The sequence below is a fragment of the Aulonocara sp. 'chitande type north' Nkhata Bay genome, linkage group LG16 (assembly GCF_057382095.1).
Source record: "Aulonocara sp. 'chitande type north' Nkhata Bay isolate Kocher_YH1m ecotype deep benthic linkage group LG16, A_spYH_male_GT1.1, whole genome shotgun sequence".
Classification (NCBI taxonomy): domain Eukaryota; kingdom Metazoa; phylum Chordata; class Actinopteri; order Cichliformes; family Cichlidae; genus Aulonocara; species Aulonocara sp. 'chitande type north' Nkhata Bay.
The window spans coordinates 24,585,060-24,610,781 of record NC_141359.1 but is presented as its reverse complement, the minus strand read 5'-3'; the positions used below and the strand labels follow the sequence as shown (position 1 = coordinate 24,610,781).

The window sequence follows — 25,722 nt, the reverse complement described above, 5'->3', positions numbered from 1 at the left end:
ATAAATAAGTAACGCAGGATTTTGGATCGCTTTAATTAAATCCAACTTAATTCGAGCAAAATGTGACTGAACATCAAAAGTTGACTGCAGTATGGATACTGCAGGAATTAAAAAAAAGTACATGCATCACATGAACCATTAGGACCTTGATACGGTCTTTTTAATAAATTTTTTTTCTTAAGAAACGGTGAAAAATTAATTGCGGATACGAGCAGCTGACTTCAGCAATAATACTCCTGCTGTTAATTCGCTACCAGAGTTGTTGACAGACTCTAAACTCTGCATGCTTGGCATGGCCTGGAAATGACAGCAGCACAGCCACGTCAAGGCGGAGCGGCTCTTTTTGGCTCTACTCGGCACCTGTACTTTGGTCGAGAGCCCAATTGTTTTGGCTCAGTGTTGATTAAAGCCTTTTGGTGACAGGTCCAAAACTTTCTGTAAGGTTAGTTCTCTACACATCACCATCAATATAACCGTAGCTTCACATTGCTGTAAAAGTATGTCTGTGTTCGTAAGCGAACTGTCTTTATTCACCGTGTGGTCAGCGTGACAGCGCTGCAGACCGGAGTCCGGTTAACTGCTGTAGCTAGCTGCTCTAACTAGCTTCTATCAAAGTGATGTATCTCTAGCCGTTATTTTTGGGTTGATCTCTAGGGGGAAATATTCTATTGCCTTGAAGTCAGCAAGAAAAATATAAAAATAATAAATGGAGATAGTAGTGGGTGTTTATTAAGAGAAAAGCGCTGTAATGCCAGTACAGTAGTTACTAATAACACGGAAGGCTACTGTTAGCAATAGCCGAGGCCCTTGCTGCTTAGCGGGTTTCCCTTAAACTGCAGTGTAACTAATAAACAAAGCATCATAATGCTTTGAGTTCATTGGTACATTAAGCTAATATGAACCGGGAATAACTAACTTACATGGATAACGTAACACCGGGCCGGGTGAGGTTAGCGGGTGTGGGAGGTTGAACGGACTCTAGGGTGGGGCTCTCTGTTAGCTAGCTAATGACAATGACTGGTCAGCCAGTCTTTACATGAAGCGAAGAAATAATACACGGCTAACACATTTAACTCAATTACCCAGGGGGGAGGCTGAAACACTGGTCGGTTTAATTGTGCGGTCAGTGAGAGGTTGGGTCGATACAAGCTGTCGGAAATGTCGTGAGAGGCTCCTGAAGCTGTTATGAGATGCTTGGCTTTCAGTTATGGTATAGGACACCCTGTAAACACAGCGAGACCACTAGGGCACTTCTGATGCTTTGATATATAAATAATCTTTGGAAAGTAACAGTTTTTGTATTTTTGCCTGATTATTCAAAACCCAATCGCATGGAGACTTTAATCACAGGACTGAGATGTGTTTGAAGGGCAGATTTTCAGCTTTAATTTGAGGGGTTTAACCAAAGATTTGCATGAACTCTTTCGGAGTTACAGCCGTTTTATTACGGAGTCCTCCTAATTTTCAGAGACTCAGAAGAAACGGGACCAACGGACATAACAGGACTGTTGTTAATTCTTTACAACCAATAACTGCATGACGTCAATACCCCATGGACATCTTCAAATGCTTTGTTTCCTCTCTTGACATGCTCTGCCAGACCTTTACTGCTTGTTTGTGGGTCTCTGTCTTCAGTATCTAAAAAGCATGCTTTATTGGGCTAAGAGCAGGTGACCATTGAACAGTATCCCACTTCTCATTTGCACTGTGAACTTGCTGTCTGATCAGTTTTGCAGCATTTGGCTAAATCTGTGAAACGAATTAAAGCTGAAAGCCTGCACTTCAGTCACATATTGAAATGACAAACATTGTGTCTTTGTCCAGATACTTTTTGGCTATAATTTTAGCTGATAAATACTTTATATTTCAGACTAATCTTAATCGACACTTAATATAACAGAGCTGTATCTTTTTATACAGCTTTGGCATCATGTCTGACAAAAGTGAGCTGAAAGCAGAGCTTGAAAGGAAGAAGCAACGCTTAGCACAAATCAGAGAGGAGAAGAGAAGGAAGGAAGAGGAGCGTAAGAAGGTATGCTAACAATGTTTTGTAAATATTTAGTTCACATGCATTTACAATGGTCCACATTAATCGTCAAACTTATTTGGCCATTTGCATATGAAGTTTAGAGTAGGAGAAAGTGGTTAATACACACAACACATCCCAAGGCCCTTGACAAAGAGATAAGGTTCTTCTGAGAAAGGTAGGTGAGAAAGGTATTTATATTAAGATAAGCAACCCTGTTCCATTAGTGATAATGTTTTTAATTTCTAATCCAAATGTAACCCTGCAGGTATTAAGGGTTTCTGCGTTTATATAGATAATAAATTCCACACCATTTGTTTTGAATGGCAAAAGTAAGACAGAAAAGTAAAATGTTTTTCATGGATTGATTTTTCTCAACTGACTGATAGTAAGTAGATTGCATTAACAAGCTCAAGTTGGGCCTAATGTGATAAAACAATAGGAGGTGGCTAGTGTACAGTATGCATTTTCTTCTAGCAGAGTAGCTGTGTTTTGGTAGATAGCTATATTGATGCCTTTTGTCAGTCTCCCTCTCCAGCCATTCTTGGCTATATTACATAATGTTTTTTGAACTTCTATAATGTGATTGGAATAAAAAAATAATCCGATATTCCACTGTAATTTAAAAGCACGTGTAGATCATTTGATTATTTCCTGTTTTGACTGTTTCATACTGTTCTGACAATATAGAACTCTTCTTCTTAATTGATATTTGCATGTTGCTACTTTTAGTGTGATTATTTCCTCCACATCCTTTGAACATATAATCCATCCTATCCATAATAGCTGTATTTCTTTGTGGTATGAAGGCTACAGATTATTGAATGGGAAAGGAAAGTTGTTTTGTTCTCCAGGTTTGTCCTTTAAGGAGGATTTTCCCCAAATTCTCCAGTTTACATGAGTTCTTACTTAGAACATTTACTTCCTGGTCGCAAGGCTTATGTCATGGAGCAAAACCTCTCAGTGAAACACAGATTGGGGGAAAGTAAAACAACACTGTATCATGACTGCAGCTTTATTTTGTAAGATATGTGCTCTTAACCAACCTGTCGCTGTTTTAAGTAAGGGTAAATACACTGTCCCACTGTCCACGTATGCTCAGTGCTACATTTCTGGCTAAGAAGCCAAACACTAGGTCATAACAATCTTATCTTGACACATTAAAATACAGTAGCTTTGTGTGCACACGAGGAAAAGCAAACCTCAGACCTTTTCGTCTTGCAATTCGGCCTGGAAATGGTAAAATGACAGACATCAGCAGTGCCTTTCTCTTAAATGATGGAGATGTACAAAATCTAGTTTGCTCTGTGTTCAGACGTATTTAATAGCATCCATCTTTTCGGTTTCTTCTTCTCCAAAATATCTCTCCTAGCATTTGATAGCCTACAAACATACAAGCATACACCACTTTATTCTGTTCCTCCAGCTCTTTCTCAATCACACACTGAAGAAAAGTTTAGAATTAAACATCTTGCCCAAAGACCCTTTGACATGTAGGCTGAAGGAGCTCAGGGATCGAGTCACTGACCTTAAAATTAGTGGATCACCTTCTCTCCACAGAGTCACCCCAAATTAATGTTATGTATCCTTGCTGGTGTTCCTGCAGATCAGCTCTTTGCTGCACTTGTCATATCCTTTGGCAGTAATAAGATTCTTGCACAGAGTGCATCATAAAACAATTAAGTACTAATTTTTAATTTAGAGAATGGGCTTCCTCATAGCTGTGAATCACTAAAAAAGTCATAAATCAATATTAATGTGTTGTGTAGTCCTGTGATAGACTGGCAACCTGTCCAGAGTGTACCCCTCCTCTCAGTCTATGACAGCTCGGCTTTAGCCCACTTTGGCACTGAACTGGTTAAGCAGAAGAGACTGGATGCTTTACTGTATTGCCTGAGATCCAGTCAATTTAATATTGTTATCATTGGTGTTTTTATGTTTGTTTGTTTTTATTTCTAGGCGGAACTGAAAGAGGTCGTACTTCCTCAGGATGACTCTGACCTGGAGAAGAAAAGACGTGAAGCTGAGGCTCTTCTACAGAGCGTGGGCATAACCACAGATGTTACAGTTGGTATGTTTTATTTTACATAGAGCTCTATTATGATACCTACTTTTTAACTGTACACCCTTAGGAAAATACATGCATATCTAACTGAGCTCAAACCCCCAGTGCATCGCTGGATAAAAAAATGAATCTAGTTTGCATACACATACAGTTGGGTCATTGTACTAGAACTATGTTTTGACATTGGTGTCTGGGTGTTCATGTTCATGGATGAGCAGTGCAGAAATCAGCTTTTTTCATTCCACATCACTCACACCAGAATATTTGGGGTAATAAATAAATGATATAAAATTTCAGTTTCTAAGCACTGCAATCTTCATTAATAGTCATATTAAATCACTTGATTTTGTGCATAGATGCAGCATACTTTGGACTACTTAATAAACATTTCATTCATTTTTGTCTGTAATGGTTGTGCTGACTCCTAAAATTGGATTAACGTTTTAAAAATAAGAAAGAAATGTTATACTTCTCGATGCTGATGGATGCGAGAAAACGCCACCATAATAGTCTCATTTTCATGTGGTGGCCATTACAGTTATTTCGTATCAAATATGCTGGAGTACAGATCTGAAGTAACACAAATGTGTCACTGTTCTTTTGTAGCTTTATATTAGACATTTTCTGAGCTGTGACTATGAAAATTGTGGCAAAACTAAATCCAGTTGCCTGGAAGATGAGGCTAATCATGATATTATTACTATGATGAGTTTGTGTAAATAGCTTGTCAAACATGAGCCTCACTAGATGATGATGATGATGATGATGATAATAAGTGGAAGGATGGATAAAAATGAAACATTTCCAAAAATATACTAGTATACACACAGTGGTTTTTAGAGCATGGTCATATTGCTAACAGCAGATGGCAGAAGAGATCCATATAAAAATCTATCAGTTTGCAGACGGACCCAAGTAAGACATTCAAAACAATCATGGTTGTATTTTTGATACTGCTAGTTTTTAATTGTATTTTTTTTGTCTTGCATATGATTTAATTGATGAAGACAGTACAATTGTGCTGAAATCTCCTTTCCCAACATGGCTTGAGCTTGCAAGAGTTTACGTTTATTATTTAGATTTGTGCATTTTTCTTGCTTTACACAGAGACATTTATATTGTATTGTACTGCTATAAACAGTTTACTGATGATTACTGTCTGTCTGCCTGTGTAGTCCCTCCTCCCATTTCTCCAACTGCCAAATCTGCGGGCACACCGAGTGATGCAGGGAGCCAGGACTCTGATGGAGCTGTGGGACCCAGGTACACACACTGTCTCACAATCTGCACTTGTACAGTACTTGACAAGTGCATAAACAGTGCAGACGTCCCTATTTCAGGGGGGGGAAAGGCCAAAACTGTTTCTACCTGAGGAATAATAATCAAATGCTTGGTACTTTGTTGATTCTACCTTGCTTTTTACTTCAGCATTCTTTTTAACTGTTATGCTTATATCTGCAATGTATGTTTCCAGTGTCTTTGTCACAGCTTAAATTGCAGAACTGTTTTGCAGCAAATTAGTTGTGAAGCATTTTGAAAACAACATAAAGAAGCTTGTCTGTTCTGCTTTCTTATGCTTGGCATTACTTTCAAACTCTATAAACAAAGCTTATGAATACCTGTTAAGCACAATTGCATTAACAGCAGCTGAGTTAAAACATTTTACAAAGTCCTACATCATTACAGTGAACAATGACGAATTCCTGCCAACTGAGTGCATGTTTATTTCATTTGTGTGCCATCGAATTAGAACAATCCTAAATTAACAATAAAGCAGCAGGCTGCTGTGACGCCTGGGGGACTTCTTAACCCCTAATTAGAGCCCCTTCCCAGTGCTGAAACTCAAGCTCCCCCAGTGTCCCATCAGACCCAGTGAGTTGTTCCCCCTACGTGTTGACTCATTTCCCTCACCAGCATGGCCATTTCCTACACACATGGAGGTCATGTTTTCTCCCTGAGGGTTCTCTCTCTCCCCCCCCTCCCCCCCCCTCTGTCGGCACAGCACTCAGTGCTTTGGTGTGACACAGTTCGGCCTGAACATTACACCCTGTGCCATCGCACACAGGGTCTGTGTGCCCATGCATTTTAAGCAGATACATTTTTCCATCTCTGGGTTTATGTAAACAGATTCAAGCTTAATTTGTAATAAAGAAAACTCATTTTTTGGGTGTTTGGATATGCAGAATGATTTTAATTGTGACCTAGGATTCAATCAGCATGTTTGTTATGTGCCATAATGCTAACTTTATTTCCTCTCCTCATTTGTGCTCGCCTGTTTCTCTCTCACTAATGCTGCCTTGTTGCTGTGACACTAACCAGGAATCTGCATTGGGACTCTGACCCGTCCACTCTTCAACTTCACTCTGATTCTGAGCTGGGGTACTGGACACTCTCTTCTCTCCTTTCCTGGTCATTTTCCCTTCTCTCAATCTATGGCATGATTACTTTGTCTTTCAAAGTCATTATTCAGTTAAGACAGATCAGGAAAACCATGTAGGGATGCATGCAGGAATGGTGAGACAAAACCTTTTAATTATTTACATAGTTTTAAAAACTAATATGAAGTCGTTGCAATCCCATAAACGACTAATTTACTCACTTTAATCAGCAAAAGATCCCACTTGCAAGGAGGTGAGAGTGGTTATAGATGTAGCACTGTGTTGTATGTTTTTGTCTTTACTGTCTCTTTCACTGCGATTTTGTGCAAAACTTGAGTTGTTCTTTCCTTTTAGGCGTGTAACTCCAAAACTGGGGATGGCCAAAGTTACACAAGTGGACTTCCCACCACGCGAAATTGTGTCCTACACGAAAGAGACCCAGACCATTACTCAGGCGAAAGAAGGTGACTCATGAAGTGTTATAGGTTAATGTTGAAAAACGCAGTCAAATGTGTGCGCATGTACATAACTGCGTGCCTGCATGGATTATATCATATCATTCTTCTTAACAGGGTCTCTCTGAGAGCAGAAGTGAACAAGTGCAAGAGATTTGATTTTACTGAGATGAAAGAAAAGGAAAAATGAGGCCCAGGAAACATAAGAAGTTAGGGCAGGGATTAGATTCTGACAAGCTCTGCTCCTCTGAACCTTCCAGCCAATGCTGCTTTGGTATAATTAATGAGCAGGATGAGAAAGCCTGTGACAGGAAGGAGAAATGAGATTGGAAGGGAAGATATGAAATGCTGTGCATAGGACGGCTCATTCTCTCTGAAGCGTGTCAATATGTATGTAATTGCTGCAGCAAAGCTTTCATGTGGTTGGACGAAGAGAATATTTGGGTTTTTTACTAAAATTCACATGGTGAGCACATGTTCCATCAAATATGCAATATTTTTGGTCATGCTTCTTGTTCTCGGTTGATTTTTCTAATGACTGATGGTGAGTAATATGCTCGACTGAAATCCTGATTAGGATAGTTGTTTTGTACCGTCACTCATAGCCACTATCTTTTTTTCTTTCTTTTTTTTAAGCTGATTTCTCAAATGATTTGCACCAGCTAACATGTGTTTTAAGCATCCCTGAAAGCCTGGTTAGGATTTTAAAAGTGTACCGAGTGTCGGTTGTGTGGTCTAATCAGGTGACGTGTAGAAAATTCTGAGGTGGCATGCAGCTCGAGTAAGATAAAATTGTGTGATTTTTGTGGAAAACTACAAGCGGAACTAGTGAAGGACGAAGAGCATCCCAGTGTTCCTCATCGCTCTTTACGCTGGACTCTACTGGGCATTGTAAAACTGTGTTAAACAACGATGGTTTCTGCCAGCTGTTCAACACTGGGGCCCCCCTTCCCCTCTCTGCCACTATGTAATCATTTCATCAACTCCCTCGCTTCCCTGTCTTCTCCCTTCACCGAGCAGGCACATAACAAAACACACTCAGTGACATTGTGCATTTTCACACCATCACTTCTGGCACTCGATGAGACGGCATCCCCTTCCCAGCTTGCTCCCCTTGGCGCATTTCTGATGTGTGGGGTGGCGTCAGGCCTGGTTTCTGATTGAGCGATTTATCATGTTGTCAAAAGGAAGCAACGCCGCAGCACTCTCAAGGTCAGCAGGCGGTGGCATTAGAGGGTAGCGGCTGCCATGCCCTGGCTGCTCCAAACTGAGGGTTCCCACAGTGTCAGTGAGACACCTCGGAAAAAGGAGTAAAAGATTTTAAGATCACCTGCCCCATTGGCACATAGAATGTCCTCTGAGCAGTCCAGGAGAAGCCATCCACATTTTAAAATAGTTGGAAATGAGAATAGTATATCACTCAAGAACAACTGGATACTCGTTTTCTTGGTGTATGAAAAAACTCTTGATACCTGTGCTCGTATAAGGATCACTTCCATTTTTTAAATATTTGATTTCCTTTTCTTATTAATTCTGTTGGGAGTGACCAGGAGGGTCAGTATGTGAGGGAGTAGATCAGAGGGACAGCTCAGACTCAGCATTTTAGCGACATGTGCACAGGAGGCATAGTGGATATGTAGGACAAAGGATGTTGATGATGGAGCTGCCAGGCTGGTGGAAAAGTGGAAGCCCAGAGAGAGGGTTCTTGGATATAGTGAAGGAAGACAAGGATGCAAAGGATAGGGTGAAATAGAGGCAGGTGATCCTCGGTGGGGAGCTCTAAAGAGGGCAGCCGAAGAAGAAAATGTACTGTCTTCTTATAATTAATCCCAGCTTTTGGGAATTAAACAGTGAACAGCACTGTGCAAATGTTTCAAGGCATATTAGCTGTTGAGATTTTTATTCATTACACAGTACCTTCAGGAAAACATCTGTTTGGCTCCCACATGCATATTTCTACATCACAGCCACCCCAAACACACAGCTACACGGCTCTGTCGTCTATGACAACGAGCCATGCAGCTGATCAGGCACCCACAGAGAGCTGATTTCAGCATCGTGGGGTCAGTCTGAGATTACATGAGAAAGCAGTGACACACTGAAGAACAGTGGCGAGCTCTCCACAAAATGCTTGAGCCAAACTACCTGGCAAAAGCCTAAAAAAAAAACAAGTGCACATAGGCAAAGTGGAAAGGACATAGAAATTATACAATGTTTTTTTCTGCCTAATAAAAAAACCCACATTATTTTTAAAAGCACTGCCTGCCCCACATTCAGTGCATTGGAGATTAATTTTTTCCATCTGTAGGTAGCTTCAGAAAATTTGTTAGTTTAAGCCATTAGATTGTCGAATATGCCACCGCTGCACGATTCCCAGATTGCACTAGTAGGTAATATGCAGCATCAGTATGCACTCCTCAACAAGAGGCTGTAATTATGGCATAAGATATTGTGGAAGGTTGGAGGTTTGGGAGTACGTGTGGGGTGGAGGGGGAGGGCTGGACTGGTTCGTCTAGTACAGCATTTCAAAAAGGCTCGTCAGGAATATAAGTATGCAGAGCAGTTTAGTAAATCTAATATTTAATTGAATGTGATTGTTTTAATCACGATGAATTCAGAGGCAGGTCAAAACTTTTAATCACAAAAGCCCTTAATGGTCTTCTTGTTTGAAGTGCCACTTGTAATTGTGGTCAGCTTTTATGCACTTGATGATTAGTACCCTTAAATATCTGTTGTATCCTTCTCTCATACAGTAGCTAATCATTTGGAATAAAAAAATTGAGAATATTCTCCCCTTTTTTTTCTGTGTATGATTTCAGCACCTATGCAATTTGTTTTTTGTTATTGTTCATGTAATAGGGTTTGCTGATGTTTTTATTTGCTGCACTACTAGATGCAACTACACACTTTGGAAAGGCTTTTTGTACGCTGGTACTAGAAGAGGTCTATTTCAGCATACAAGAAATGATAGTTCAGATGTACGTGTGAATTGGTGGAAATTTGTCTTCTATGGTTTCATTATTGGGCTTCATGTTGCACATGCTGAAGTCACAGCCTTGGTGTGTCTGTGCGTATAGAACGCGGATGCCACCTGCAAGGTCATTTAGTTTTGTAGTTGCTCACCACTGGCCACACGCCATGTTTGCATTAATATATTGTCTATTGAGGAAGACTTGTGATTACTCCCCCACCACCACTACATACAAAAAAAAGCTTTTATGTCTTAAGTGGTACAAAAGCTGTAATTGGACCTGCTTTGCAGCTTTGAGAGGAGGTGTCAGCGTATGGGACATTGCTGATCCGTGTGAATTCTGTTAAATGCAACCCACCCACCCTTGCTATTCCCCCCCACCCACCCACCCCACACACACGCACATCCCCAGTGGGGTCACCAGGATCACTAGCTTTTCTCCAAATGGCCATTTTGGCTGGCAGGTGCATTATACCCTTTATTTTCAGATTGTCTGTCCGCTCCTAATGCCTGGCAGGTTGATTGCTCTGGCTGCCTCACCAGGGAAAGGGCTGACGAGCACGGCCGGGACTAGCTGAAAGACAGTGATTACTGTTTTCCTTTAAGCCTGATTGAGGCCCTTGAAAGGAAAGATTTTAACCTTCTCCTGTTGGTTGCAGAGTATGGCCGCACATTGAAATGGCTTGTGTCATCAACCCAGTTCTGTAAACTCATCAGTGCACCCGGTAACCTTCATCCCCCAAACCTCCATCTGAGAAAGGGGATAAATCATTTTATGGACAAAGTGACAGATGACATTATCATTTAGATTATCTCAGTAGGAAGGAAACTCTGGCGTGTGGTGCTGTCATCTTAGATTAACTGTAAGGTTCATACAAAGATAAACGCCTGTAGGAACCAGGCGAGTATTTCCACTTTCCTCATGAATCTGTTTTGTCCTTCTGCTATTATTTTTTTAAGCATAGTCTATATAGTGTCTCTAGGAAATGTGTTTGAAAAAGATGTGTTCATCTTCTTTGAGGTAGAGCCGGTGTGCAGTTTGCCAGCTGGTGTGGCCTGTATTTTGTCGTACATTCTCTGAGGTTGAATAGGAGTTGCAGGACCTCCTGCTAGGATGGTAATTGCACAGGCTTGCCGTTCAGGGAGAAGCTTGTCTCGGGGCAGCCATGCGGAAAACCTCTGTGCCATCCCCATGCCACCTCTGAAGAGCACAAGACAATCCCAGCATCACCATCTGCTTTTGCACCATGCCGTCATCTGGCTAGTCCAATGGGATGGGCCTGGGCAGCTGCTCCACAACCTCTGCCCCGTGGCCTAGAAGGGGGCAACCTACTAGTGGGACACAGAGGAAACAGCTACACTGACAGCTAGACTGTCTATTGAATGGTTAGGGTCTCATTAACAGTTGGGAAAGACAGGGGTCCCTATGACAACAAGACACCCGCTGCGCTGTGTCCCTTTAATACAAATGACAAACTTCCCCGCTTTACAGAGGCAAGTTCTTTTTGAAAGGAGACATTGTGCTGACAAACCAAACAAATGCAAGGGAGAGATACAAAATCAGTCTATTGCTGTGCCAGTAATCACTGGGTGGAGCTTTTCTTGAAAGAGAAAAATAATGAATGTGGAAAATGTAGTGACCAAAAGGTATGAAATGTCTGTGTTTGGAAGCATACTCATTCATTTTGTTAAAGTTGTTTATTTGTTGTTTGATTTTTATACCTTTTAGCATTTGAAAATTCCGAGGAAATGATGATCATAAACATACTCGTTTACTACTTACACAGGTTATGTTGATTGAGAGTTGTTTTCTAATGTTTAATACGGGTATCTTTTTCATCAACAGAGGAAGAAGAAGAGGAAGAAAGTGCTCCACCTCAGCAAGTAGTTGAGACTCAAGCTGAGAAAGAGGACCAGAAAAAGGAGGAGGAGGAAGGTACTGCAGAAATGATAATTGAGATTCTCTGCTGAAATTGAGGCAGTTTAGTTAACACTTAAAATATGTAATTGTTACAGATTATCTATATAATTGAGGGGATCAGATTGCATAAAATAATGGCTACTAGCACCAGGGATCTTCACGACATTTCACTGTGTTTTTGTTTCTCCATTTAGCACCCCCTCACGAGCTGACAGAGGAGGAAAAACTCCAGATCCTGCACTCGGAGGAGTTTGCAGATTTCTTCGACCACAGCACTCGCATTATCGAGCGGGCTCTATCCGAGCACGTGGACCTCTTCTTTGACTACAGTGGCCGTGACCTTGAAGAGAAAGAGGGGTAATTCTTGAGCAGCTAGTGTTTTTAAAACTTGTAATTGGTTTTTGAAGAAGTGCTTTTTATTGATTTTTGGTGCTTTGTTTTTCCGCAGTGAAATCCAGGCCGGGGCAAAGCTCTCGCTTAACAGGCAGTTCGTGGATGAGCGCTGGTCCAAACATCGTGTTGTCACCTGCCTGGACTGGTCACCCCAGGTCATTTTTCTTAACAAAGTTTTCATGGTGAAGCCAACTAGAGCCTGGCTGATAGTGGACGTTACAGACGTTATGTTTGCAGTCATATTGAAATCATTAAGTATTAACTTTCACAAACATGTTGGCCACTCACCATTGAAGCTACTGCTTGATTATGCTCAGTTTTGATCCATACTTTGGTGTTCTGCAGACAGTATAATAAAAAACCCTTAAAGATTTTCATATATGGTCAGTATTGGCCGACAGGTATTAAAAGTTTGGCCCTAAAACCAGCATTTTAATACATCAACTCAGAGAGACAGTCATGGATCATCTGCTAATCCTAATCCTTGTGTCTTTGTGCTGGAATTCTGCTAAGAGCATAATTGTTTTGTAATTGCCTGTTTAAACGACTTAGATTTGCACAGCCATAATGCTTTATGATTACATAGCTTGAGTTTGACAGCATGTTCTTTCAGCCTCAGCTCCCTCAGGAAAAGTAAGTTACGTCCCATACAAATTGTCACTTAGTCGGAGGCCGTAATGATTTGTTTCCTCTGGTGTCTAAGGTCATTTAATGCATTATTGTGCAATGACTTGTGACAGTGATTGAACACCAACTCTTTGTTCACTGTATTTTCTTGCTCAGAGCAGTATCCACACCCTTGTGATGTAAAGTGATGCATCCACTGTACTTAAATTTAAGTATTAAAAGCAGCAGAGGTTAATCGTTTGTCAACATCTGGATAGTGTTTCTGCAGTCTGTGTTTTTTGAAATGCACTGGGATGGGTTTGTGTTTTATGAGATCCTTACTGAGCTGCTGAGTCTGCTTCCGTGTTCTTTTGAGCCCTTGCAGAACTGTAGCTTTTAGTTAAAATTATGCAAAGGAATAAAAACATCATTTACCAACGTTCTTCGGGGGGTAGGGTGAGTTAAATGAGCCATAAATCTTGGAGGAAAGGGTTAGTCATTCTCGAAGGCATTCAGCAGCAGCACTCGGGGCAGGCAAAGCTTTTCCACTTGGAGCCAAGCCTGGGGGGCATGTCTGCCTGCCTCCCTCTGACATTCATTCAGTCTGATTTTTTTTTTTTTTTTGGTCTGTCTCCAGTATCCTGAACTGCTGGTTGCTTCATACAACAACAATGAGGATGCTCCTCATGAGCCAGACGGTGTGGCTTTGGTGTGGAACATGAAGTACAAGAAAACTACACCGGAGTACGTCTTCCACTGTCAGGTACTAAAAGCAACTTTAACTTTCCTGTCCTTTTACTAACATAACCCAGCACCCTCACGGATGGCTTCTTCCATGACAAACATGGAACACGGCCAGCCATCCTGTCAGGCTCCCTGCCTCCTCCTCTGCTCCCATACCCCCCCTACCCTCATCCACATTGTGAGTTCACAGTACTGGCATCCACCTCCACCACATCTATGCACAAACACATGTTCATGAGGCGCCTGTGAAGACCTGTGGAGTCGGATGGAATCTAAGCACCGCAGCAGGATTAAGCGTGTGGGGCAGGGCTGGTTATCATGTGCATCTAAACAAGGGCCCTGTGTTCAGACAAGCTAGCTGGGAGACCAGTTGAGCTCCTCCGCTCTGCCCAGCCTTATTACAATGCTTGCCCTGAGGCTCCTTCACCAAGACAAGTTGAGTAGAACCACATGTTTTGGCCTCCATAGCGGATGTAAATGGAGGCGTGTTGCTCAGATGAGTAAAACTGAACAGAAGTGTTAACATAGTTTTCTTTTTGCCTCCAAGTCAGTTTATCTATGCATTAAAAGTTTTGCCGGGATGAGGGGTGATGAGTGTGTGTAGTCCACCTAAACCATAATCCAAAAATATATACTGATCTTATCGGCCAGCCTTGAGGTCTGTTTATTTACACTGTGAGAACTGAGGCTCGAGTTATGCAAGATGTGTTTAGTTGTACTTTAATAAAGAGGGAACATGCAAGATGACGCAGAAGAGGAAAAAGCTGCAGATTGAAGTCTGTGTTTTCCATGTCCATATTATTGCATCTTTGGAGATTTTAAGTGCTACTGATGCAAATCTTTGCAGTTTTTTACAGCCCCACATAGGTTTGACTTGTGGTTGAGAACATCAGTGGGAAATGGGAGTTATTGTGACTTTAATTTGTATTTCTATTTCAGCAAATAAATCGCTTGAAATAATTACATTTGCTCTCAATAAAAATCAGTTTTTTAGCTAAAACAGCTCAAAAAATGTTTGTGTGGAAGAATTCAAAATTAGCAGCAGTGCAAAAATCAACTAGTAGCATAAAATCTCAGCATGCTTGCTGTGCCCTCTTCATGTTGCAGGGCTCGTTACTTCCATTTTCTTTTCAGCTCGTCAGTTTTGGGATAGTTTCCTTGAAACGACAAGTGGCATGATGTCCTCACTGCTGTAGATTTCCATTGGCTTGTTACTCTATGAAAACTCTTTCCCTTCTCATCACTCGCTCCACAGTGCGGTTACCTAACCTCAAATAATGAGCTATTTTTTCCTCTTTCGGGGTCATTTGGTGCCCTTGGTCAATAGTGTCACTGTTTTCTGAAATAACAGTAGTGTTGCCGCTTGTTATCTTGGAAAGTGGTTGACTGTTTAGACTTATTTTTTAAGCGAAAGAGGCAAATTAAGACTGGGCTAAAATTAATAACATTAGCTACACAGTGGTGCAGCGGTTAGCATCATCGCCTCACAGCAGGAAAGTCCTGAGTTTAAATCTACAAGCTGACCAGACGCCATGATCAGCTCTTCCTGTATGTGCATGGCTTCCATCCAGGTATTCCAGCTTTGTTCCACAGCCCTGAGACATATTTGATAGATTAATTGGTAATTCTAATTGGAGAATTGCTGTCTGTCTCTCTGGTACCCTGCTTTTTATCCCACGACAGTTCGGAAAGTCTCCAGCCCGCCTCCACAAGTTGAAACTGGATAAATGGTTAGGAAATTGCAATGGGGAAAAATTGAATACATTAAAAAAAATGTTATACTTCATATGTAGCACTTCTCTTAAAGTTACAAACTGCTTCTCAGAATAAAACATTTTATAAAATTTAAAAAAAATTATAAAGATGTTCTGATAAGAGTATTTCAGGTAAACTCTTCAGTAGTGATGTGACTCCAGTTGGACTGCTCCACGCTTTAGAGGCTACGTTGGCAAAAGCCCGGTCACCTTAGTTTAACAGCCGATCCCTCAACATTCACGGTATCTTTGTAATCTGTCTCTGAGCTTCCATTGTTAGCTGCGGCTGTCTCAATATAAATCTCTATTTCATTTTTCCTTGCCCAACCCTTCTTGCACCCTTTCATTGTGACAGTCTGCTGTTATGTCAGCGGCGTTTGCCAAGTTCCACCCCAACGTTGTGGTGGGAGGCACCTACTCGGGGCAGATTGTGCTGTGGGACAACAGGAGCAACAAGAGGACCCCTGTGCAGAGGACTCCCCTGTCAGCAGCAGCACATACGGTACAGTAAAGGTCTGACACAGTGGGCGTATACTTCATTTATATTTAGCTAAAAGGTAAAATTTCCCCGTCACTGTCTTCGCAGCACCCGGTATATTGCGTGAATGTGGTCGGCACCCAGAATGCCCACAACCTCATCAGCATCTCTACTGATGGCAAGATGTGCTCCTGGAGTCTGGACATGCTCTCTCAGCCTCAGGTAACATATAACACAGGGCAGACGCTGAATGTGTGCTCTGCTGTAAAGAAGTTAAAGTATTAACCATAAAAATAAGTTTTTATAATGATAATGCATCAGACTTTAGCAAAGACAATATATTTTCTGTTGTTTTCCTCTCTTTTTCTTCTTTCACATCGCCCACATGCTTCCTGTCCTTTGCATTCGTGCTACATGTCAGACATTTTGGCTGGACTCTTTCCTTTTCACATTCCAGTTTGGTATTTCCTTCGACTTTACTCTTATTTTTTTCTGCAGCTCATTTTTCACTTTGAAGGAAATGATTCTTGCTAGCTGTGTCATTTCATCTCTGCTGCCAAGCCCTCGCTGTCAAACTGATTTTTTTTTATTTTTATATAAAGCACTAGTCGAATTTAGATTACACATTAATAAACTGTCGGGTGATTTTTATAGGTTTTGCTTGGCAGAGTGTGTGTTAACTTAAAGCCTGGGCGGGGAGCTTGTTATAGATGTTGTTCCATGTTTCCTCCCCTCCACAGGACAGCATGGAGCTGGTGTTCAAGCAGTCCAAAGCTGTAGCTGTCACCTCTATGTCTTTCCCTCTTGGAGATGTCAACAATTTCGTAGTGGGCAGCGAGGACGGCTCAGTCTACATGTCATGTCGTCATGGAAGGTGCGTTCATAAGCAACCGCAGTCCCACCGTGTCGCCTCCCGAACACCAGCAGGAAACTGAGGCGACTTGTAAGGCCCACCTAGACCCGTGTGTCAAATAAATATAGCCCACTCACTTCCCAGTGCAACGCAAATCCAACACTTGATCTCCTGCTGTTTGAGGTTTCACTCCTGCCCAGTCATCCTGTTTTTCTTTTCCGCTTGTCAGTTGTGTTTGTAAAGGTCGTTCAACATAAACAGGGCACACATGCAGGGGAAACAAATCATTTTTTCCCCCCCTGTTCTTTTATTTTTATTTAATTTTTTTCCCTCAGTATGTTTCTCTGGGTGAGAGAGTTTGTTTACAGTCGGTCATCCCTGGGAGAATTAAAACTGCACTTCATCCCACAATGTTCTCATTTAGGAGACTGGGGATCTTCATCTAGGATGGTCCTCGGCAGAGAAATGTGGCTTAAATCAGAGCTGCCAGTGAGCAGCGTGTCAGCCTCGCACCAAATGTAGTATGCCTGGAGACCACAGAGAGGTGATAGCTGCGAGGTTTTGCACTGCAGAATCACCTCTGTAATCGGGGGAATAATTTTCCACATCATTTACAATGGTATGATACTCTCATCGCAGTTAATAATGCATAAGCATCACTCATGCTGAGTATTTACCTCTCTACATTAATTATCAGAGTCTCAGTTGGGTAACAGCTCTGCAACATGTGGTTGAAGGGATGCAGTCGCTTTTGCCTCCCTGATGGTAATTACATGATACAAGTAAATGATTACTGTGAATACGTCCAGCAGAGGTCCATCTGTGCCTGTCGCTTACTTACCTGCTTAATGCATTGCGTAAATGGTAACAACCAGCAGTTTTGTGCATTTTTGTTGTTTCTTTTTTTCTAAAGTTTCTACAGTGCACATAAATGTGTATTCAGACATTAGATCTGAAGGTAAAATTTAATTCTTTGTGGTCAGTTTAAGCATATTTACCCATATTTATCTGTGTGCTCCACAGCAAAGCAGGCATTAGCGAGATGTTTGAGGGACACCACGGCCCCATCACGGGGCTCCACTGCCACACAGCTGCTGGGCCACTGGACTTCTCTCACCTGTTTGTTACCTCGTCTTTCGACTGGACTGTCAAGCTGTGGAGCACCAAGGTATGACTTGAGCTCTAGGATGTATTTTAAAGGCCATGATTCATTTATTTGGCCCATCTCTGCATAGGGAAAAGTTTCCTCCCTTTCTGTGCCTCTCTGGGCTTCACTATAATCCAGTTATTGTTCACTTTCAGCCGTAAGGTGGGACTAATGATTCTTTTAAGGTTGATTTTTAAGTCACAGACTTCTGTTAAAAGGCTATTGATTGAATTTGTAGACAGATGTCCTGATACAGCAGTCAATACCAGACTCCGTTTAGCCAAAATAATTAATTTTTTCACCTCCTATTTGCCACAGTTTGGTTTCCACAGCAACAGGTCAGCTCAGACTGTTAGGCTCTAATGTTTATTTTAAAAATGTTTATATAAAAATGGATTACTTTTTTTTTTTTTTTATCTGTAGTTGTTGTGGTAAACGAGAGTTGTTACCCTGCATTTTTACATATAGGATTTTTTTTTAAAAACATTTGATATAATGCATTAGTGGTGGCAGTGGAAATTTTTCACTTTTGACATCTTGACTGTACATCACAATGAATAATACAGAACACTCTTGAACTGAACTCGGGAGACTGAAAAAAATAAGAGACAATGAGAGAAAAGGGCATGTAATGAAAATTCATAAGAAGTGTTGTCAAAGTGAAAGTCTCACCTGCCTGCGCTCTGTTGTCTTTATTTGGCAATGAATAGACACATACACGGCCACCTCCTCTAGCTCTTTTGGGAGACAGCCTCTTTTCATCTGGCCCCTTCGTGCATCGCCGGCTTATAGACGTGGATGGGGTTTGTGATCCCAGAAGCTCGGTTGTCAGCGGCAGCCTTCCCCGGTGGGGTCCCCTGGGGCAATTTCAGCGTTAAGTGAGGGGCCAGATGAAGAGTGATTCAGAAACCCCCGTTGAAGAGAACAGGAACGATATGATGCCCTGCCCAAGCGAGGGTTACTGGGGCCCCCCTGTGGAGCAACACCCAGGGATGGGGAGGCTCAATGGCGAGTGTTTGGTGGCTGGGACTTAGCGAACCTCCTCTGGGCCCACTCTCCTGTGCAGTCAGCTCCCAGAGGGCCAGTTTAAGCCAGGCAAACTGTAAAAGCTCTGTTCTGACATAACAGGCTGTCCCCATTGCATCCCATCCCAAAGCAAGTCTTTTTCATCCATTTGCAGCAGTTACAGAATTCCCGATGGCTTTTTTTTTTTTTTTTGTTCTGTAGACATTTCACCTCCCACACTGGACACTTCTTACAAACCATACGGTCATTCTGTTCCCACAACAGATGAGTGGGTTTGAGATCCAGCGATTCTGCCCAGCCGTTCCATTACAGACTGGGATATCAGCTGACTGCTTTTATTTTTATACTCTATGATTAAAAAGAGCACATCGCAGAGAGGCGGCCTTTCACGTTCCCTCCATCAGTTTGACAAATGATTATCTTTTTGTTTGTTCTACGTCTGTCAAATGTTCTTCTTTGTCTCCTCAAATTTGGATCCCTCTGCACTTTTTTGCCGCTCTTGTTTTCTTTCGCCCATCTTAATCTTTCCCTTGTGTTCAGTAACTCTGTCTAGAAGCCCACCATCCTGGTGTCATCACTTCAGTGTCGAGGTAGAATCGGGTGTTTTGTGGGTGCCCTTGAGGCTTGTGAGACTTTTGTTTTTCAAACTAGAGACTGCGTCTCTTCTTGGTCTGTTATGGGAGAGCGTCTCAGTCTTGTTGATTTTATTCTGGTTAGAGGTTTGTGCTATTCTTTGAGTCGAATAGAACAGATGATTGAAATCTGTTCACTGCAAATCTAATCATGAAATAACTTTTTTGTTTTGTTTTTCTTGGAAAAATTTTACTCTGATTTTATTTATTTTTTCTTCCCCCCCCCCAAATTTAAAGACTACAATGAACCCACAGAGGCTGATGTTCCAGATACTCAAGTAGCCAAATTTATTACTTCTTTAATCAGCACAACAGTTTTCAGCTGTGCTAACATAATTGGAAAGGGCTTTTTTCTAATGATCAATTAGCCTTTTAACATGATGATAAAGCTGCATTAGGTAACACAGTGTCTCATTAGGAAAAACATAGATGATGGTCGCTGGAATTGGGCCTGCATACATATTCCATTACAAATCATAAATTACTTCTGATTGATTTCATTAATCATTAATTGTCATTTACAACATTTCTAAGTGACCTTTAAGCATTTTTTTTAGCAGTATTGTAAATGGACTGGTTCTTATAGAGCACTTTTCTACTTGAGCACTCAAACTCACCCATTCACACAAGCACTTTTTAAAATTCACACTCTAATGGACTCATTGCAGAGCAACTTGGGGTTCAGTGTCTTATTGTGTGTCCTGTATGAACATAACCATACACTTCTTTTGAAACACAAACCTTTGTAATGTTTGATCTTTCACACTGCAGTTTGTGATAATGTTGAGTGGCTTTGCTAAGTAACATAAGCCAGTGCGTTTTAACAGTTTAAAACATCACTGAGTTGCATTAGTGTGTAGATGGATATTTATACATTTAAAACTGGAAACCTTTTTGAATGAAGCTGTCCCCCCCCCCCTGCAGAACAATAAGCCGCTGTACTCATTCGAGGATAACTCGGATTACGTGTATGATGTCATGTGGTCCCCGACTCACCCTGCTCTGTTTGCTTGCGTGGACGGAGTCGGTCATCTCGACCTGTGGAACCTCAACAATGACACAGAGGTAATATTAATAGACATTTCTCAGAAGAGCAGCTGTGTGCTGTTACCAACTTTACTGTAGACGAGATACTCATATCTTGATTTTGACCTTTTTAACCATATCAGATCCTGTGCCTTCACATGGTTTAGCGTGCAAGTACACTCCTGATTGCTGTTATTGTTTCAGGTCCCCACCGCCAGCGTCACAGTGCAGGGTAACCCAGCCCTGAACAGGGTCAGATGGGCTCATTCTGGCAAAGAAATCGCTGTGGGAGACTCTGATGGACAAGTCCTTGTCTATGATGTTGGAGAGGTGAGCAAGCATGAGTCAGCCTTTCAGTTTCTGACTGTACCTTTAAAAAAAAAACATTTTGGATTTTGCAAAAATGAGTCAGCCTCTCACCTGCTACAATGTGTAATTTAGTAATGAGGGATTAATTGTAAAGCATTTACCTTATAGAGATTTTAGAAGAGCATCTTAAGGACTAATTTGTGCATTTTAGGTCTGCTCTTTGTGAGTAAAAAAATGCACAGAGCATAACCTGTCTGCGTTTGAAATTCACGCCTCTGTCGTGTTCCTCCCCCACAGCAAATTGCGGTACCGCGAAATGACGAATGGACCCGTTTTGTTCGCACACTGGCAGAAATCAACGAGAACAGGGATGACGCAGAGGAGCTTGCAGCTCAGCGTCTGGCCGCATGAGCTTATCTCCCTGGACGAGGCATTTAAGGGACCAGTCATGTGCTCGTTAATGTCAGACCTGTTTTGATAGATGGAAAAGATGAAGTTTGTATCAGAAAGAAGTACGGATATCGCTTGGTTTCCAACGCTCCTCTTATTTAGACAATTGCCTTCTTAGTTCGCTGCACCGTGGTCTGTCTTCCTCTGAATAAGCCAAGCGACAGGGCTACGAACCTCAGACACTAACCCAAAGCCATATTCACAAAACAGTCATCTTTTCTTCAACCAGATGCCTTAAAGTTTAATTTAAATCTTGATTGTCACGTCTTTACCCACCATTATTTACAGCATGGCAGCCTTAATTATGAGTTAAGTCGGTGCTCCACTTTCACCATATTCAGGAAAATCAGTAAGAGCTGTTCTCCATTTCCACCAAAGTTGTAGTAAAGCAATCACATCTCTAAACACCCAGGAATGTAAACATCTCATAGCTGTAGCCCACGTCGCCATCTCTGTTCTTTTAGACTGGATAACATAAACACGTGTTTGTAAAATAGTGAAATGTCAAAGTCTTTCTACCAAGATGTTGTTTTATACTGCACTTCTTGCCTCTTAATCGGCGCAGCTCAAGTTGGATCCGGGATGGTTGGAATATCACCCCAGCATGTTGAATAGGGTGATTATGTATGCTGTAACTGCTCGGTGATTTCCACGTTTGTCATGTACAGTGATGGGCTCTGAATAGAGATTGGTGTCAAAACAGAGAATGTACATTTCACAATAGAAATCAACAGTTTGAATGATTTATTTCAGTAAAATACAATAAATACATTTAAATTATTTCCCAAGTCCCCTGGTCGTGATTTCAAAATAAATACTTTGGAAAATATCTGTACATCCTCATGTCTCTTAAATGTAAGTCAAACATGCACACCAGAAAAGCGCAGTGACAATCCTTTGTAATGCCATAATGTCCCTCTGTGGAGAAGTACAAGATGTACAAAAAAATTGTGCAAGCTATGCAAAGAAAATGCAATTAAAGCCATACCCATGCAGCATTTATAGTAAGACAACCACTTCTATGCATTGAATCGAAATGTGGTTAAGTAAAGGAGGAAATGAGGGCTGAAAGTGCATGCAGCCCTCACGAGAAGTGACTGTTTATGAGGCTTGAGGCTCCGCTTTGGACGTCGCTGATGTGATTGTCACCTCTCCGGAAGGCTTAAACTTGGGCAGGTGCAGGCCAAATTTTCTCTCCACGCCAGCAAATGTTGAGGCAGCCAGACGGTAACCACCCAGGTGGTCTGGAGTCACAGAGGGAAGGTCCTTGATTGTAGGCTTGTGAGTGGGCTCAGATCCAGCAGGACGACTGAGAAGAAAGATTAGGAGATGCTGAGCCTCGTGATGCACTGAGTGGCTCGCTCTTGTTTGAGACGCGATTAATGTACTTACTGTCCTCCGAAGTCAACATAGAACCATCTCTGTAACAGTTCATAGGTCACCAGTGTTACGCCAAACTGCGGTGACGATCTAAAGACGCGAGCTAGAGGGAGAAATTTAAAAAATGACAGTTACAGAGAAATAGCATTACTCTGGTGAGCATCATGTGAGTGTGAGTTTCATTTATAGAAATCAAAGGCCTTCTATGGTTGTTAGGGCTAAACGGCAACCCTGAGGGTCGGTAATTAATGGAAACGTGAAACTGCAGTTTCTTCAGTTCCTCTGGAGGCCACTACAGTTGAGCCCCACAAACCCTTTCATTAAAATATATATATATATATATATATATATATATATATATATGTGTGTGTGTGTGTGTGTGTGTTTTACCTCCTGCGCCCTTCCAAAACGCTCTAAAACCTTCCTCCTTGAGGATCTTCCTAAAGCAGTCGATGACTCCGTTATACGTCGTTTGGCCTGCTCGGGCTGCCACCTGGAGCCTGGTCTTGATGACATCAGCAGGGGTCACCAAAGAAGCTGCTGGTACACCTTGTTTAAATAAAACAACAAAAAAAACAACCACATCATAAAGCACTCTCGCTATGCTATGCTATGCACAAACCGGGAGGAAACCTAAATGCATTTTTTTGTGCAGACAACATGACAGATCCCTTTACAAAACGACTCAACATGCCGCTGTTTCAATGTCCAGATTCTCTGAGCTTTCCAGATGTTCGTTACCTGCGATAGCTCCAGCAGTGAGCAGCTGCAGAGCCCCCAGCCTTCCATCGTCATCTGCCAGCTTCCCCTTGGTGTGGGCATAAACGGGGAAGTAGATGGCGGAGAAGGGAATGTCACGCAGGAAGCAAGCTTTGGCTCCCTAACAGAAAAAAAGGAAGATCTTAAAAATCAAAGCAACGTAACAGGGCTGATGAATGAGCAAAGACAGCAGTGGAGCAGCTTTGTCTTTGGGATTAAATGGTCTGGGATCTGATTTATTTTAACCTACGGGGGGCTTTAGTGTTGATGATGGAGCCAAAGAGCCCCAGGCACTGGACCTCCAGAGAAAAATCCATCACACCACAGACCTCAGTGTGCTGGCTTCTTTTACCAAGAGGAAGTCCGCTTTTTCTCCCCCCTCCTTCCCGTTTCTTTTTTCAAACAAGCCACACACTGTCTGCCGCTCATTAAAATATGGAGTATGAACACATGACTCAAGCTGTAAGTAAAGCCGCAAGGATTTGGAAAGGAGCAGTAGCAAAGCGTAATCCCTCAGTAATTTGCTGTCGGTTGTTGGCTGCGGTTCCGTTTGCATGTTTAACACTGTTTTGGAAAATTGCAAACAGTCAGCAGAGCAATGTTTGATCTTCAAATTTCTGTTTCTCCATCTCCATTATGTCTATGTACACATACAAGATGTTTGTTCAAAAACAGTAGTGTTTCATCTATGTATTGTTACAGGAAATTAAATAAGAGCAGGTTATAATTCACACCAAAATCCCTAAATTTAAGAGGGAAATATTGTGCCTTTTACTCTTGATACAGAGGGTTAGAAATTAAGACAAATATTAGGATAGATATGATTTTGCATCGAGAACCTTTAGGTGTTAAATTACTGTATTGCCACTTTCATTGCTCAAGTTATATTAACTGACAGACCCAATGTAAATTATAGTTAAAAAAATCAAACAAATGTTTAAAATTACAAGCAGAAAATATTAAAGATGTCAGTCTCCACCTTTTTATTTAGAGGGATGTTGGTTGTGAATTTAATGTATCAAACAATTCATCAAATCAAGAAAAATCTGTGGAAAAAATGTTAGATGAGAAACTTACAAGTGACAACACCATGGCAAACAAAAATAAACTCATGTTGTTGGCTGCTTGTGTCTCGGGATCATCGGAGTACCTTTCACTGCCCTTGTATGACAGTTAAAGGAGGTTGATGCTGCAGACGTCATGGCGCTGACCTACCTTGTAGAGGCCAAAGAAGCCCAGGTCCCTCACAACAGTCAGGGCACTGACCCTTGGGCCAGTAGTGATCTCTCCAGCCACCTGCAGACGGATCTTAACAATCTCCAGAGGATTGGTGAAAATCACCTGGGAGCCTCCAGCCTGCAACGGGAAAAAAATAAAATTAAACAAACAGCTGACTTGTGGCTTAAGAATGCTAGGATCAGGGTCTCTAAGTGGATTTTCAGTGGTGTGTGAGGCTGCACAAGTGAGGGGTGAATTCTGGGTGAAATGGTAATGATGTGTAAGCATTTCTTCCCCACAGGGATTCTAAAATCATCTCGGTAAACCTCTTGCACAAAGAATACTTTTTTTTTTCTCCTCCTAAATCTGATGTGATATTGTCAGAGCGTGGCCTTGACAGGAGGAGGAAAAAGCAAGCATTGATAGAAGAACAACCGGGGTCACAATAGAGCAGGAGAAGTCTCGGCTCATGGTTGGGAGGCTCTGACCCTGGCACCAGCCCTCTGCCCCCTCGCCTCCCCCGAGGCACCTCCTGTGGCAGGGTGAGTGGCCCAGCCTGGCCTCGGCCCGCACACTTCCCCAATTCACCCCTATTCCCAGGGGAGAGCGCTGAATCACCCAGACAGCTCAGAGTCCAGGAAAGCAATGCCCTAAAGGCACGGCACCCTCTGACTCAGGCACATTTATCACCCGCCCCACATCTAATCAGGCCTCAGGATGCCTGCTGGTGACATTCAGGGCAGGGGTCTTATCTGTAAACATCCGAGCAAAGGTCTAAAAAAAGCTCAGGCATATTTAGTCATCTTCAGAGTGGACGGGGAATATCCGCTTCTCTGAAGATTGATTCACTCGTCTGCTCCCTTTTATCTCCTTCAGTTCTGTCTGGTGGAAGCAATTATTTAACAAATTATCAGATTAAGCAGACTTCAAACTCTCATGAAGCAACACGAGAATATGGGGAAAGTCATAAAATACATTTCTATCAGGGTCCACAGATGGAATAACTTCTTCGCAGCAAGCATTGTAGTGGACACCATCCTCATCCTGTGCAAAGACCTGCACGGTGACTACGCCTCAGGTTCGTACCGCGTTGTCAAACTCAATCACAATGAGCTAGACCCCGCTTCATCC

The 25,722-nt window shown here is 42.0% G+C and overlaps 2 protein-coding genes across 7 annotated transcripts in view; one reads left to right on the top strand and one right to left on the bottom strand.

The window, feature by feature from the left end:
• The first annotated feature begins 291 nt into the window (after window positions 1-291).
• On the top strand, window positions 292-22,021 carry dync1i2a (dynein, cytoplasmic 1, intermediate chain 2a). 4 transcript variants are annotated; one of them, XM_086267723.1, is made up of 17 exons: window positions 292-442; window positions 1,921-2,032; window positions 3,986-4,097; window positions 5,267-5,354; window positions 6,411-6,500; window positions 6,824-6,933; window positions 11,742-11,831; window positions 12,011-12,173; window positions 12,265-12,364; window positions 13,453-13,578; window positions 15,669-15,815; window positions 15,900-16,013; window positions 16,532-16,665; window positions 17,668-17,812; window positions 20,374-20,514; window positions 20,680-20,805; window positions 21,082-22,021. In XM_086267723.1, the coding sequence occupies exons 2-17, from the start codon at window positions 1,931-1,933 to the stop codon at window positions 21,193-21,195; spliced, it is 1,902 nt and encodes a 633-aa protein (XP_086123849.1). In that variant the 5' UTR covers window positions 292-442; window positions 1,921-1,930; the 3' UTR covers window positions 21,196-22,021. The 4 variants fall into 4 exon arrangements, with proteins under 4 accessions (XP_086123849.1, XP_086123848.1, XP_086123850.1 ...); XM_086267722.1 differs by lacking the exon at window positions 292-442 and adding an exon at window positions 1,074-1,210; XM_086267724.1 differs by lacking the exon at window positions 292-442 and adding an exon at window positions 1,075-1,210 and having other exon boundaries at window positions 6,411-6,470.
• Window positions 21,964-25,722, bottom strand: part of LOC147311594 (electrogenic aspartate/glutamate antiporter SLC25A12, mitochondrial-like) — a 21,311-nt gene continuing 17,552 nt past the window's right edge. For all 3 annotated transcript variants that reach the window (XM_086267718.1, XM_086267721.1, XM_086267719.1), the window contains exons 14-18: window positions 24,589-24,729; window positions 23,356-23,494; window positions 23,005-23,163; window positions 22,627-22,717; window positions 21,964-22,543 (exon numbers count right to left, since the gene is read on the bottom strand). In XM_086267718.1, the coding sequence (XP_086123844.1) occupies window positions 22,336-22,543; window positions 22,627-22,717; window positions 23,005-23,163; window positions 23,356-23,494; window positions 24,589-24,729 (738 nt within the window). In that variant the 3' untranslated portion in view covers window positions 21,964-22,335. The remainder of the gene's footprint in view (window positions 22,544-22,626; window positions 22,718-23,004; window positions 23,164-23,355; window positions 23,495-24,588; window positions 24,730-25,722) is intronic.

Excerpts from the sequence above, each read along its gene's own strand:
- dync1i2a (XM_086267722.1), top strand. The coding sequence starts at position 1,191 with ATGCTTGGCTTTCAGTTATG. Across the intron at positions 4,098-5,266 it reads AACCACAGATGTTACAGTTG|TCCCTCCTCCCATTTCTCCA; the intron begins GTATGTTTTATT and ends CTGCCTGTGTAG. Across the intron at positions 5,355-6,410 it reads GATGGAGCTGTGGGACCCAG|GAATCTGCATTGGGACTCTG; the intron begins GTACACACACTG and ends GACACTAACCAG.